We start from the raw sequence: 15,242 nt of genomic DNA, 5'->3' as shown, positions 1-15,242 counted from the left end.
TTAAAAATTCCTGTGATTGCCCCCCTCAGGGCCCCCCCTCCCTTGGCATTTCTCAGCCCTGGGCTTGGCACTCCTACCCTGGGAAGGCTCATTCCCACCCTGGCGTTTGGGATGGTTTTCTTCTGGCCCAGACCTGTCTGCTAGTTTCTAGCATGTCCTCTAGCCTGCTGCTGTGACGTTGCGGGGTTACGGGTGTTACGCGTGTCTTCGTGTCTGCTCCGTGGGCCCTTGTGGGGAGGGAGGGAGACGTGTGTGTGCCTCTTTTGAACCAGCTGCTTTGTTGTGATTGGGGGGAAAGAAAGACGGTTCGAAGAAATACACGGGGAACATACTGTCTTCTCTTTGTCTTTCCCATTGTGATGGGAAGGAGTCAAGAATAACTGAGCATACACTACCTCGTCCCAGAGGTTCATTTCGGAATCCGTTGTTTGGCATTCTGTTGGCATTTTCCTGTCACTGGGCTGGACCGTGAAAGCCTGTTGTGGTGACTTTGGCACATAGCGTACCCCAGGGGGTAGACCTGGCCGGGAGCGCATGTAGCGTTTGTTCAGAGCTTACGGCGGAGTATCACGGTTCAGTTGCTTCAGGAAGAAGTGATCAGTCCCCTGCTGGGTGCTGGACAGGGTGGCATATACCGAAGACACGCTCGCTTCCGTCCCATCCTCAGAAAGAGCGGCACTGACTCATTTGTCTGTCACCTTGCACTTTTCCAGAGTTCTCCTGCATCTGTTACCTTCCCTGAGCCTCCTCATACCTCGGGAGGTCAGGGCGCCAGTGGTGTCCCCGCCTTAGAGGACAGGTGGGGCTCTCACAGGGGACGACGACTTGAGTCCACAGGGTCGGAGCTGAGATACCCGCTGCCTCCCCGGGACCTTCCCCTTCCCCTTGAGAAGCACCCAATTAATAAATAAATACACACTATATGCTTTTGGCATCAGTAAACATACTTCGGGAGGTATTCGGTACCCTTTGGCCTCAGAGGTCAATGTGTTCTGTAGCACGTCCTCAAGCTTAGTCGTGGCTTAGGTTGGCTCCGGACCCTGAAAGAAGGAAGGAGGCAGAACCAGGAAATTTGCCTGACCCATCTCCTTTTGGAGGAACAGGCTTGCGGGTCTCTCGTTGTCCTCAGAGGCCTCAGTTGCCCCGACTTACATGTTTCTTCAGCCCGGACGTGCTAAAACCAGATTCATTTTTACGGCTAGGGACGTTTGCGTGTGAACAGAAAATCTGAGCGATATCCCCTGACAGGCCGAGGACCGCCGGGGATGCTTTGGGGGTCAGTTTTAGACTAGCCTTGATAGCCTTGATTAGGCTGTCGCGACAGCCCTGAGACTCAGGCGCCCTTTCTGAGGGAGCGGCCTCCCATCCACACAGGGTCTCCAGAGCTGGGGACGACTCTGGCTGGACGACCGGTGTCCTGCTGCGGTCGGGCCGCATGGAGTCACAGGGGCCGGGTTGAGTCCTCGCCTTTTGATTTGACACAAGCGTGGCCAACCTCGGCCGAGAGAGCCTGCTTTGGGGGTATCGTTCAGTCCTTAGACAGTTATTGAACACCTGTGTGGTAGCGTTAGCCAGTTCTTCTGGTTCCTTCGTCGGTGGCCTTGGTTTCCCTGGGCGTGGCCTGGTCTGCAACTGGTTCCTACTCAGGAGGGCGCATGCTCAAGTGAGCGTCCACACTGGAAGGGAGCACTGGTGTCGGGCTGGACATTAGGGTTTTGTTCAGGAATCTCATTTTCCTTAGAGCACGGGCTGTGTCCTGAGGCCTCTCCTCTTACCTTAGAGTTGCTTGTCTGCAGCTCTAGGCGCTCACACGTGTGTCCATCCCCACAACGAAGTGATGCTGGGAAACACGCTGGGAAGAGCAGGCCCTGTGCTGTCTGTGAGCGCTGGAGCTGTGGCTAATCCTTCTTCCTGCCTTTCCTTTCTCTGCCGGACTCTTCTCTGAGTCCTCTGCGGAAACGTGGGTCCTTTTTGTTTTCCGAAGCTGCAAATACAGTTAAAAAAATAAAAATAAAAAAGGATACCCAAGCTGATGGGTACACTGAGACCCCTTAACAATTGGGTATTATCGCTTTTTCTTGTCTCATGTAAATTTGTGGAACAGACATTATGAGACTTTATTTTGATTGCCATCAAGCATTCATTACCAATTTCACTTTATTTACAGCTCTGTAAAGGCAAAGAATATTTCTTCTGTTTGCATTTGACAGATTTAACATTTGGATCTTCCCTAATTTTCCCATTGTTCTAGTCCAGTTTAGTTGTTTTCAGTTTCATTTAAAAGAAACCAAGGTCTAGCTCATGGGCCGTTTGCATTCCCGGCACTAATAAGCTCAGTTCTTTTTTTTTTTTTAACGTTTTATTTATTTTTGAGACAGAGAGAGACAGAGCATGAACAGGGGAGGGTCAGCGAGAGGGAGACACAGAATCTGAAACAGGCTCCAGGCTCTGAGCTGTCAGCACAGAGCCTGACACAGGGCTCGAACTCACGGACCGCGAGGTCATGACCTGAGCCGAAGTCGGCCGCCCAACCGACTGAGCCACCCAGGCGCCCCAATAAACTCAGTTCTTGAAACTTAGATCTTTGTTGAATGAATGAACGAATGAATGAATGAATGAATGAGGCTCACCAAGAATAGCTGATAATGGCAGGTCTTCCCCTCTTTCCAATTTTAAATTGACACACGACCATGGCGTCACTGGGCCACGTGATACTCTCTGGGCGCCTTTCTTCCAGTCCCTTCCAGACCATCTCTGGGCCCGGGTATGGCTGGTGTGACTCAGGAGGTCATTTGGGCCAGGAAGAGTGGCTGATCGTTGTGCCTTGTTGAGTCGTGGCGCCGGTCACATTCTGGTGGTAAAAAAAACGAATCTCTCTGTTGGTCAGGAGAACATTTCTTATGTGAGCCCTGACGGCTGGGAGCTGATTCTGTTTTTGCAAAATCTGTTTCGTAAAATCACCAGTCACGGATTTCCGGGGAAATGAGATTTCCCTGGTCTCCCTTGAGCCATCTTGACCACCTTCTCTGCTTATAGATAGGAAGCCCTTCTCTAGCACCCAGGAGCAGAGCCCAGCCGCCTGCCAGTTCCTTTCTAGCTTTTCCTATACCCCATGGAGGAAAGCACTCCTACTTTCTTGGTATTTTCATAGTATAATACCCACAAACAGCTAATTATATGTAACATACTGTAAAAGGAAGAACTTGGCATTTTAGAACCGCAGAACCTCGCCTTGAGTCATAATCTCCCCCTTTTTCACCATTTATCACCTTAAACAATTTACTTGACCTTCAGTTTCTCATCTGTGAAAAGGGAATAAAGATACCTGCCTCGTGGGACTATTACAAAAAATAAATGAGATTGTGGAATAGCTAAAATTATACTTGGAGAGAAATATATAGTTTTTAATGCGTATGTGAGAAGAGAGGAAAGAAAACTTATTTATAAGCTGCGCTTCCATATCCAGAGTCCGAAAAAGAACAACTTGAAGCCACAGATGTAGAAGGAAGGAAATTAATAAAGGGAAGAGATCAAGGAAAATGAAGACCCGATATTCAGTAGACAGCTGAAAGAAAGCAGGCTAAAAGTTGATTCTTTGAAAAATAAAAGTGAAAATTGGTAAATCTCTGATGAGACTGATCAAGAGAAAAGGCACAAAAACCTAACGTCAACAATGAAAAGAGGGACACTACTACAGTTCCCTCAGTCTTTAAAGTGATCTAGGAGGAATAATATGAACAATTTTATGCCAATAAATCTGAAAAAAAATCACCTGGATTCCCTATAAAACCACAACTTGACAAAATCAACATACAAAGAAATAGAAAATATATGAATAGTCTTCTGCCTTCTGACTAGAACGTATGATGAAAAGTGCTTAAAGAAAACTTCAGGCCCACGAGACTTCACTGACAAATCCTGCCAAACATTTAAGGAAAAATAAAGCCAGTCTTAACGTAAACATCGATTTGTGACCACAGCTCTTAGAAGAATTACAGTGGAAAGGAACTTTCTAACCTAAAAAAGGATATTTTAAAATATCGCATAGTAGACATCATACTTCATCGTGAAATGTCGAAAGCTCTGTCCTTGAGGCCAGGGGTCAGCTTGGTGCCGGGACCGCTGGCACCTGGGGACTGTCACAGTGGGCTAGTGCAGTGCCAGGGTGGGCTCAGGACCCTGGAGTGAGGGAGCATCACCACGTTGCCAGTGTGGGGCCCGGGCGAGGAGGGCTGGACTCGCCTTGTTCCTGCTGGTCAGCTCAGAGCACGCCTCCTCTCTGAAGCCCTTGCAACTCCATCCAGTGTGACCTGGTTTCCTTACTTGGTGATTCAGGTTCTGGCCCCTAGAAGTCAAGTGTGTCTTTTTGTGCTGTGAGCCCAGTGGCAACCTCTTCTTGGCTCCCTCTTAATAGGCTTAATAGGCTCTTAATAAATCTCAGGCAGAACTGACCGTCCGTTTATGTCTACACCATGGCTGAACCCCAGCCGAGTCTGAGTCCCTCCGGCTGAGCTCTTCAGGTATCGAGTTGCTTCTCCGTCCAGATCCCTGCAGCTCCTCCCTGCAGCTGTTCCCAGAGCTGGCCAGGCAGCCTAGCCAGCGGCCGGATTGGACCACTTTGAGACTTGCCTGAGCCCAAAGCCCAGATATTTCCTGAGGAGCCTGGAGCAGAGACGGCTGGCCTGGGTAGAAGACTTTCTGCCACTGCAAACATGGGCCGGCATGCTCCCAGGAGGGCCCGGGCCAAGAGCACACGATTGCATAGATGGGGGTGCTGTGGGACGTGGCACCAGGGCCCAGCCAGAGAAGACGGTCGGCCTTTCTGATACCCTGGAGTTAAAATCACACGCTGCCCTGTGATGTTGGAGCGAGGTCCAGCCGGCATGCTGTCAGGAGGTGTGTCCACGTGGCGCCCGGGCAACCGCCTGGTTATAGCGTGCGTGAACTTGGAGCACTTGGCTTTGAAGTACCATCATCCTCTCTTTGAATTTATTGGCTGTACAAGTGCTGTGTTCATCTTCAGAAGCTGTGACATCCATCACATGAAGCCTTTCTTTTTAAATAAATAAATAAATAAATAAATATATATATATAAAATTATTTTTGAGACAGAGAGAGACAGCATGAATGGGGGAGGGGCAGAGAGGGAGGGAGACGCAGAATCTGAAACAGGCTCCAGGCTCTGAGCCGTCAGCACAGAGCCCGACACAGGGCTCAAACTCACGCACCGCGAGATCATGACCCAAGCCGAAGTCAGATGCTTAACCGACTGAGCCACCCTGGCGCCCCTCATGAAGCCTTTTTAATAGCCACTAGATCTTAGGTTATAGGACACCAGATTTATTTAAACTTCAGATTGTTCTTGGAAAACATCTTGGTGTGATGGAGAGAACATTACCGTAGCAAACTTGTCAAATGTTTGTCTCTGCCATTCATGACTTGGGTGACTGTAGACAAGTTACTTAACCTCCCCTCCCTGGGCACCAGTTCTCTCAACTGTAAAGTGGAGACAAAAGTAATGATAGTGGTAATTATTACTGTCTAATGATGTTACATTGTAATTTACTGTGTCCACAGCACTCACCATGGACCATGTACTGTTTGCCTCTGTGTGTCTGGCCTCATTTCACCCTCACTGTAATTCTGTGATGTACGTCCCATAATCAGATAAGGCTGTTGAGGCACAGAGAGGTTGGGTAACTTGCCAACTACTGCCCAGCTAGTGAGTAACAGGTCTGGGATTAGAGCCCAGGTAGCCTGACTCTAGAGCCCGTGTTCCTGTTCCTTACCACGCTTCTGGATTGTTGCTTTGGGGGTTGTAAGAATTAAATGCGGTAGCATATGGAAAAGGGTCCAGAACAAAGTCTTGTACCTTGGAGGCGTAGCATTGTGGGTCACCCTGCATCCACCCCATCCTGCCTGGTCCCTCCCCGAGCAAAGCTGAAGCTTTGGACTCCTGACTCTGGTCGTGAGGGGAAGTTCCAGAACTCTGGCTGTGTGATCTGGACACAGGGTGATGGGAAGGAGGGTGGAGTCAACTTTTCACCAAGAAGCCAGCGAGTCTCACGTGGCCGTGGACGGGTCATGCATCGCTGTGGTCTGTGCTCGTGAACATCGTGGCACCTCCCTCTAGCAGGGGGTTAGTCACGCCTTCACCCTTGCCTGGGTTTAGAACGCCGCCTCATGACCCAGAAGTGGTCACTTTCGCCTGTTTGTCTTTACTCTAGCTGACCTTCACACTGATGGTATCAGAATAAACTGGTCTGATCTGGGGCCTCAGTGGCTGAGGTGACATTGCCCAACACAGTGGCTGGGGACACACTGCCCAACACAAGTGAAACATGGGGGAGCCTGGGGGTGGAGTCAGGTGGCCAAGGCGGATGACTTCCACTCGTGTCTGACCGCAGGGCCTAGTCCTGCCCGGTGGGTGGGACAGGCTGGGGCAGGGCGAGTCCAGAGATGCAGGAATTCTGCCTGCTTTCGCTGTTCTCCGCACACGTGCTCTCTTTCTCCAAGCGACGAGGAAGCTTGTTTAGTAAGGTTATCAGTCTGTTGGTCTGAGAACACGAACTGTTCTCCAGAAAGCTCTTTGAGCTCTTCAGTAAGATGTTGAGAAGGTTCGCTTGTTAATACGAAATACACACACGCACGGGCATATAACACATGCATATATATGTGTTTATTGATTTTCTCTCACCTAAAGGGGACGTTTGAGACTGCTCTGTACTAAGGCAGTAATGGATATGGAAGCCGTGTGATGGCCATGACTTGCTTCTTACCTTAAGAATTTAAGGGGCGCCTGGGTGGCTCAGTCAGTTAAGCGTCTGACTTCGGCTCAGGTCACGATCTCACGGTCCGTGGGTTCGAGCCCTGCGTCGGGCTCTGGGCTGACAGCTCAGAGCCTGGAGCCTGTTTCAGAGTCTGTGCCTCCCTCTTTCTCTGACCCTCCCCTGTTCATGCTCTCTCTCTCTCTCTGTCTCAAAAATAAATAAGTGTTAAAAAAAATTTTTTTTTTTAAATTTAAAAACCACAATGACGTGCTTTTTCTTTGACAGGTTTGTCTACGGATTTTGAGCATCTGAAGTTGACCTCTGCGCTAAGCATTGGCCGCTGCTCCCTCACTGTCCGAAGAGATGTCTGTCGCTTACGACGACTCCGTTGGAGTGGAAGTGTCCAGCGATAGCTTCTGGGAGGTAATGCCCACGCTTGCTTCCTCACGTGAGCGGAGAGCAGGCCGATGGTGCCTGACGGGCCTGGCTTCTCCCAGCCGGAACTGGGGGAGGAGATGAGCGTACCCCAGATAGGCCCTGTCTTTGGGGTCAGATCCAGGTGGCGGCAGGGGTGGCTTGGCTGTCAGTGCAGGTGGTGAGCTGACCTTGCCAGGAAGGACTGATAAAGCCGCGTTTGTCAGGGTCTTAGCGCCGTGTCCATTCTCGGATCTTTGCTTTCGTGCTTAGCCGTGTTGTGACTTGGCTCTGTGTATGCTCGTTGCGGGGCTTGGCCCGAGAGGCCGCATGGCTTCTGAGTCGTGTGTGGAAAAATGGACGGCGGTGATGTGACACCATGCTGGGACAGTGCAGGCTGTCCAGGGGGCCGAGCAAACCGCCCTTGAGCTGTCAGAGCATCTTCCCGTGAGTCTAGGCCCATGAGCAACTCCTTCCCTGATTAGAAATTTTGTGGAGGGCGGGGGGTGGGGGGGAGTTTTGTTTTCTCTGGAAGTCACTCTTCCTGAGCCCATTTACTTTTTTCTGCCTGCTGCTTAAAGGAAAGCCCATTTTTGTTCTTGGGGCAAAACCCCTGGAACTTTCCAGGCAGCAGTGGGCTTAGTGGAGAGAGCACCGGCTCTGCAGTTAGAAAGATCTGGGTTCTGTTCCCGACTGTGCCATCGCTAGCTGTGATTTCGGGCAAGTGGCTTGACTGATAAGAGCCTCAGAATCTTCATCTCTAAAGGGGGGGTAAGGGGCGCCTGGGTGGCTCAGTCAGTCAAGTGTCCAGCTCTTGATTTTGGCTCAGGTCATGATCTCACAGCGTGTGGGTTCGAGCCCCATGTCAGACGATGTGGAGCCTGCTTGGGATTCTCGTTCTCCCTCTCTTTCTGCCCCTCCCCCACTGGCGGGCACACAGTCACCTGTGTGCATGCGCTCTCTCTCTCTCTCTCTCTCTCTTTCTCTCAAAATATATAAATAAACTTAAAAAAATAAAGAGAGGATACTGGCCTTTGGGGAAGCTGCAGGATGAAGTGAGAATACAGACGTCAGCACCCATGTGGCTGCTTTCCAGGCAACAGAGGCGCGAGTGGCATGAGATATAAGGAGGAAGCGCTGGGGTTTGCTGGGGACTTGGACGAATTAGTTTCATAAAACGGAGATTGAGTAGGTGTATCGTTTTGTCTGAGAACAAGCACCATCTGATATTATTGTCCAGTAGAGACAGTGATCACAGGTGCCCAGTGTTAAAAAACGTGAGCAAGGAACTCAAAGTTCTGTTAACACTTTTCTTTCCTATGTGTTGGCCAAAAGGTCATTATTGACTTTTAGCTGAATACTTCATCTTATGAAAAGTCTGTGTTTCATGAGCAGCTACTACGTGCTAGGTCGTGTGAGACTCCAGTGGGAAATGGGACAGTCCGAGTCCTTACCCCTCAGCCTCCCTGGTGGATATCCAGGCCAGAGCCCAAATTTCAGTAGCCAGAGAGGTACATCTGCCTCAGGAAACATTCCTCAGAAGGCCCTAAGAGTGACAGGGTGACGACAGAGTCGCTGTTGAGTCCGGCCGCCGCAGCAGTGGCTTCCTGGCGTTGTTAGGAATGTCCTCACGCCGTGGGGGTTGTGGGGTGTCCGTGGTGGACTATGTGAAGCTGTGTTGGAACAGGCAGTTACAGAATATGGTCTGGAGGTGCCTCTGGGACAGCGCTGGAATTCAGGACTGCCCCCCCATGCAGGTTCAGGTTCACGGGCAGAGGGGTCTTGCTCGCGCCCAGGAGGGAGACTGTGGCCTTGCCAACTCACGGCCAGCCAGCGATGGCTGTGCGGAGCCCTCCCGTGAGCTCCGGTGAGACCGGGTGCGTCTGGTGGGGACTCAGGTCCTCGTTAGTTTCGACCTTGAACCCGAACTAGACAGAATCCTTTAGCTGTGGGGAAACTTTTTGTTTTGTAACCGTGGCGACATTACCGTCTGGTCCTAATCAGCACCTGCCTTGAGCTGGATGACAGTGCAGAGAGAGGTCAGCACACACAGCGAGCTGGGCCTTGTGAGCCATAGGCCAGGAGAGGCACCGGGACCGGTTCAGAGGTACGGCCTAGGCTCGACTCCTGGCTCATCACTAACTACATAGGGGTGGAGGGTGGGGGCGCTTGGGGCAAGTTACTAGTTTTTCTTTGCCTCAATTGCCCAATCTGTAAGATGGGGGTAAAAATGGTACCTATATCCCAGTATTGTCGTGAGGGTTCCAGGAATGAGCATGTGTAAAGTGGAAAGGGGCTTCGGGACAAGTGCTGGCGGGGAGCTCTGTCCTTCCGATGTGGGCGCTGGGGGTCAGCACGCACACAGCACATCACCTGTTCCCGCAGGGTGCGTTTGGCGGCATCGTTTGAGTTCCCAGTCGATGGCTGAAACTGCTCTGGAGACATCAGGGATCTACATATAGGGCTACTGCAGAAGCCTTCAGCTGCTGCTTTAAAAAAAAAGGTCAAAGTTGCCAGTATATAGTGTCAGCATATATGAAATCGAGTGGCTTTAACAGGTCCTGTCGCTGATTGAAGCTCTCAGGCTCCCTGTTAAATTCTTAGCTGCGATAATGTCCACGGCCAAGAACATCTTTTGCCCGAGGAATGCTAAGGCCAACGATTTATTTTCTAGGCAGGGTCGGCTCATCTTGTGATGCTGTCTCTGAAATCACTTTTCAGCTTGTATAACTCCATGCTTCCCACCTCCTCCTCCTCCGGGATGGGTGTTCGCTGAAGGGAGGAGCGATCGCTCAGGGTGAACCCGCCCCGTCGGGCTCTGAGTGGCGTAGGTGCACGCGGCCAGCTGCGCATTTCTCCAAGCTGCCAGCAAGGTCGCTCTTGCCCACGAAAGGTGTCTTCTCGCTGATGTGACCACAGACCTGTACAAATCTCAACACAGCCTTGTGGTCTCGAGGTGGAGAAGTCCTCATGCTCAGTCTTGCTCCTTTCTGCTGAAAGGTACTCACTGGAGTGGATCATTCCAGAAACCTTTTCTGCATGCTGGCCATGTGCCTGTGCAGGAGGGACATGACCCTGCCCTCCATGAGCCTTTGGCTGTGACCTTTGGAGGTAAGCTCCCGTGGGAAGAGACCGACACTAGACAGATCACTGTGTGGGCTGCCGGAATGCTGGCTGGAGAGCGCGGCGGGAAGTGGGGCTCCCCCTGGGGGAGGGGCAGGAAGGGTGCTTTGGAGGCCGAGCGGGATTGGTATTCACTCCGCACTCACATGTTTGCTAGATGAGTGAACAGGTCCTGATCTGTGGGAGGACAGATCACCCACAGGAACTAATATCAATGGAAGTGCTTGTGGGTATTTGGAGGGGACATTTTGTGTATCACCCAACACAGAGTGAGCCATTTAGAGAAGAGGGGCCCCGCGGGGAAGGCTCTGGGTGGAGAACGGATGCTGGCCTCCACGGGGTCTGAGGGCCGTGGGACCAAGCCGCAGTCTGCCTCTGGGCGTCGTGGCGTTCAGAGGAGGAGAGCCTGCCGGCTGGAATCACCAGGGAAGGTGTGTGGGGTGGGTAGGGCTGGACTTTGAGTCGGGAGCAGGGAGATGGGGCAGACTTCTGGGTTGGAGCAAAGTCTGGAGGCCGGAATGAGCAGGGCCTTGCAGAGGGCTGAAGACCGTGAATTCTTTGGAGGCGGGAAGTCATGTGGGATTGGGTAGGTTGGGGCCAAGGGAGACTGTTCAGCAAGCGGGTGGCTTCTTCGGCAAGTTGGAGCCTGGCACGTCCCCTCCCCACAGGCTTCCCGGCGGGGGTAGGGGGGCTCCGTTACCTCTGGCACGTCTTCTGGCTCTGGCTCTCTCCAGAAGCCCGAGGGCCCTCCCACCGTGTCCGCTGCTTCTAGGCCCTGCTCCCGGGTCTTCTCTTTGGCTCTGGGGCCGGTGCACTGAGAGCCTCGGCTGCGAGTTGTGGGGCTTTTCAAGTGTCACCAGTGCTTCCTAGGAGAGCCTGGCCTCCTCTGTCTTCGGGGGCTCCGCACACAAAATGGCGGGTTTGTCACCTGCAGGCCTGCTGCTGCCCGGGTCTCCGAGGACCCCATGGTGGCCGGGCTGGGAGGGCCTACTGCTAACTTCAGAAACTGGGCTCTGAATCCACCTCATCCCCGAGGCAGGGGTTCTGCTCCGCCGCCAGTCATATGTGTGCTTAGAGCTCACATCTCCCCAGAGAAGCCAGGCTGGGGCTGACCCATACCGCGCGCTCTGTGGGCGCCAAGAGCCTTGGAGGAGAAGAGTATTTGGGGGATGAAGAGGACAGAAATATCTTGCTGTAACGTGTTCTGGGAACCTTGGCCCCCGAAGAGTCGGCAGGTGCCTCCTTCACAGAAACCTCCCCCTGCAGCTTCCTCTCGGACTGTGGAGATAGGGTATCACTTGCGGGCGTCTCCACACGCAGCACTGTTTGGCCTGGAAAGTTGTCCGCGTGGAACGGGGTGCGCTTCTCCTGTCCCTCTAGACGAGTTTCGTAGGTAACATACTCAGAAGATGCCGGTGCCCTGTGTCCGTGGCTTCCGCAGAGCCTGATGGCGGCCACCGTGGTCCGACCCTGGGCTGAGTCCACGGTCTTGAGACCCCAGAGACAACATTTGCCACGTCGGGCAGTCACAGGGCAGCAGGGGGACGGTGAGCGGAGGCACAAGGCACATGGAAACAACAACCTTGGTGCTCTGTGGCAGTGACCTATTCCACTCGCTCTCCGGCCACTGCCCTGATGTACGCAGGCCTGGACGGAGTTCTCCTCCGCGTGACGGCCTGTCTGTGGGTGCATCGGCTTTGTCGTAATCCCACCGTGCTCAGGCCTAGCTCCCGGCAGGCTGGTGGCAGGCCGTAATTGCCCTAAAGTTTCTAATTCATTCATTCTTTCAGGCAAACTAGTACCTGCTGCGTCATGATGGAGGGTCAGGGCCCTGGCCTCCCCTGTGCTGTGTTCAGTCTGTTCTCTAGCCTGAAGCCAGGGCGGCTCATCCAGAAAAGCAAACCTGTGCGATTCCTTGCCCTGGGGATGGGAAGCTTCTGTTTTCTGCATCACCTCCACAGTGGAGCCATACTCGTTAGCATAACTAAGACCTAAGCCCGTGCTGGCAGCTGCTGAACCACCTGGTTCTTCCTGAGCGGCACTGCCCTAGGCTTCAGCTAAACGGAGCACCCCCAGGCTCCTGTCCACAGGGCGCTGTCTGCCTTCCTCGTGGTCTTTCCTCCAGCCTGATCTCCGTTTCCTTCCAGCTCCTTCTCGAGGCAGCCTTCCCTGACCCCTTCTGGCGGGGCTCAGGCGGCCTTCCCGCAGGCCCATCCAGCGTGTAGTCTCACCGTGTGCGTCTCCCTCTGCTGCTCTGAGAACCTGAGGGCGAGGACTCGATTCTCGATCCTCAAATTCTCATGCCTGGGTGCCTGGGACTTAGCACGGTGCCTGACACGCTGAATGATCGTTGACTGGATGCATGAGTAAGCCAGAGAAAGGAAGAGGTTTGATGCTGGGTGGTAAGACCTGCTCTGCTCATAAGCTTGCGTGAAATATTTGGAATTAAAATATGTGTGCAGATAACCACAATAGTGGGCAGAAATCAGTCTTTCGGTGAACAATTGTAGAGCGTTGCCACGTGCCAGGCCCCGTGCTAGGCCTTGGGGACACGGCATGAATAAAACAGATACAAGGGCCTTTTAAACGGTCCAGAGCAAATGCTTTGAGGATGCGGAAGAGGCTCCCCCCCCCCACCCCGAGTGGGCTTGCCAGGGCTGTGTCAGAGGTGGCTCTGGGCGAGCAGGGACTTTTGTCCCCCTGCCCCCGTGTCCCATGCGTGAGTGTGTACTCGCTGCTAAGTCACCCAGCTGTGCGCGCATAAGCTATGTGCTTACGGTCCGTGTACTTTTAGCAGAACGTGTTAAAAGGAACGTTAACCAAAAACGAGGAGTTTAGAAATGAAAAACAGTGATAACGGCTAGCATTTAATGCACCCGTGCTCTGTGCCAGGCCCCTGCTCCGGCTTTGTGGGTGTTCTCGGTTCTTACAACTGCCTTCTGAGATGGTCATCTCCACTTTGCAGGTGGAGAAAGCGAGGCTCGGGTGGTTGGCGGATGCCCAGCTTCCCGGAAGTAGTCGGTGGCGGAGCCGGGGTTTGGGCCCAGGCGCCTGCCTCTGGAACTGCTCTCTCGCCTCAGCTCTCAGCCTCCCGGGAGCTGCTTACGGGAGAGAAGTGCCCCTTTGCTCTGAGCGCCACACACTTAATGCTTCTGCTTCAGCGTGAAGACGGTTGGGTCCTGTCTGGTCGGACCCTGGCGCCACTGTTCGTGAGCGTGTGACCCTCGGGCTCAGAATAGAGAGACAGCCTGCCCGGGTTCCTAGGCAGACCTCTCCTCCTCGGGATGCTTCCGGGGATTATAGTCAGCCTCCACAGGGCCTGGCCGTGATTCCCAAGCCCCGGGGAGTGTGGCCTCCTTGCTCACCCGCTTCTCGGCCCTGCACGTGCATGTTGCGTACACGGGAACGGGCTTGTCCCCCCCCCCATCCAGACTGCACGTAAGGAGCCGTTCCTTGAGAGAATCGAACACTCAAGGTGCTTCGCGTGTCCTCCAAAGATAAATTATTCTCTTGTTTGATCTCATTGATGTGAAAGCAACTTGTTTAAGCCATGTAAGATACAACGTTTTCCCTTTCTACTCAGTAAATAAATAGAATTACCCAATTTTAGAGCTGGTGGGCTCTTGAATGCTCAATTAGGCCCTGCTGGCTTAGCTCCATGGAGACATTTGTATGCAGACGTTTGGGGCTGGAGTTGAGGGGCCCAGGCCTGGAGTTAGGGTGAGGCAGCCCGTGTGTGTGTGTGTGTGTGTGTGTGTGTGTGTGTGTGTGTGTGTGTTGTGTGGGGTGGTTGCAGGAATCATGAAGGTAGAACCAGGAATTCTGAGGCAGGGGACTCAGGGAGGGGTGGGGGGACTGTGGAAGCGGGATTTGGGGAGGGGCTGGGCCTGGAAGGAAGGGGAAGTGCTGTTCTCACTTTTCCAGTCCGGCAGTCTCCCCCAAGGTAATTTGGCTTTGTGCCCCAGGGGTTCACCTGCTGTCAGCTCTCTGACTGTCCCTGCCCCCTTTCACTGTTAGAGCTTCCGACAACAGCTGCCAGCGAGCCCTGGCTGACGCACCTGGCAAGACCCGGCTCACCATCCAGGTTAGCGGCAGCTCTTACGGCAGTGGGGTGCCCCTCGCCCAGCGCCTGCCTGGGGTGAGGGAGACTCAGGGAGGGTAGTGACCTAATCACTGGGCAGCCGTGTCCTCGTGCTGTTTCCCGGGCACTCGGCTGAAGGGTGAGCGTGTGTGAGAGCCAGGGTGGAGTCTTGGGGGTGATGGCTTGCAGGTGGGGCGTGTGCTGTGCTCGGGACAAGTCCATGGGTGTTGCCGGGCCTTTGCTGACACTGAGTATCGCATGCTGAGGGCGCAGAGCACAGTGAACCTAGCTGGCCACCCTAGGAGGAGGTCAGCTCTGAAGTAACTTTGTTTAAACGCATCCTTCCTCTCAACACGATGTGTTCTGCCTTTGGAGTTAGACCTGAGAACCGGAATTTCTGGGATTCTGGGTCTTCTTTTTTTCGTTTGTTATTTGGGACATTTAAAGATCGATAAGCAGTTGATCTTCCACGGTGCTGAAGGCTGGGATTTGTGCTTTGAAACTGTCGAGCGGCACAGGGTGCCTTGGCAGGGTAAGGAGCCTCATTTCTTCACCCTCCTACTTTGTGAGCATGGTTCCAGGCACAGCCGGCAGGGCCGGTCAGCATTGGGAGCGAGAGCTGAAAACCGGATCCGGGACCGGAGTGAGGCCCCGGAGTGAGACGGGACTGGCGCTGGGTCAGAGGCAGCCAGAGCACAGTTCGGGCTCCCGGAGCCCCGCCAGGTGAATGACATTACCCCGTTTTGAGGAGGTGGAGCCCGGTGAGGTTAGGGCCGGTTCAGGGGAGCACCAAGGTGGGGAACTCCTAGATCCTCTGGTTCCAGTGCAGGGTGAGTTGGGAGCCCAGATGGTGG

At 53.4% G+C, this 15,242-nt stretch overlaps 1 protein-coding gene across 4 annotated transcripts in view; it reads left to right on the top strand.

Annotated features, from left to right (window-relative positions):
- Positions 1–15,242, top strand: part of PACSIN2 (protein kinase C and casein kinase substrate in neurons 2) — a 134,613-nt gene that overhangs the window by 88,021 nt on the left and 31,350 nt on the right. For all 4 annotated transcript variants that reach the window (XM_043562812.1, XM_043562808.1, XM_043562810.1 and 1 more), the window contains exon 2: positions 7,056–7,193. In XM_043562812.1, the coding sequence (XP_043418747.1) occupies positions 7,134–7,193 (60 nt within the window). In that variant the 5' untranslated portion in view covers positions 7,056–7,133. The remainder of the gene's footprint in view (positions 1–7,055; positions 7,194–15,242) is intronic.

This window comes from Prionailurus bengalensis, chromosome B4 (assembly GCF_016509475.1).
Source record: "Prionailurus bengalensis isolate Pbe53 chromosome B4, Fcat_Pben_1.1_paternal_pri, whole genome shotgun sequence".
In the NCBI taxonomy this organism is placed as follows: domain Eukaryota; kingdom Metazoa; phylum Chordata; class Mammalia; order Carnivora; family Felidae; genus Prionailurus; species Prionailurus bengalensis.
This window is presented reverse-complemented; position numbering and strand designations above follow the sequence as displayed.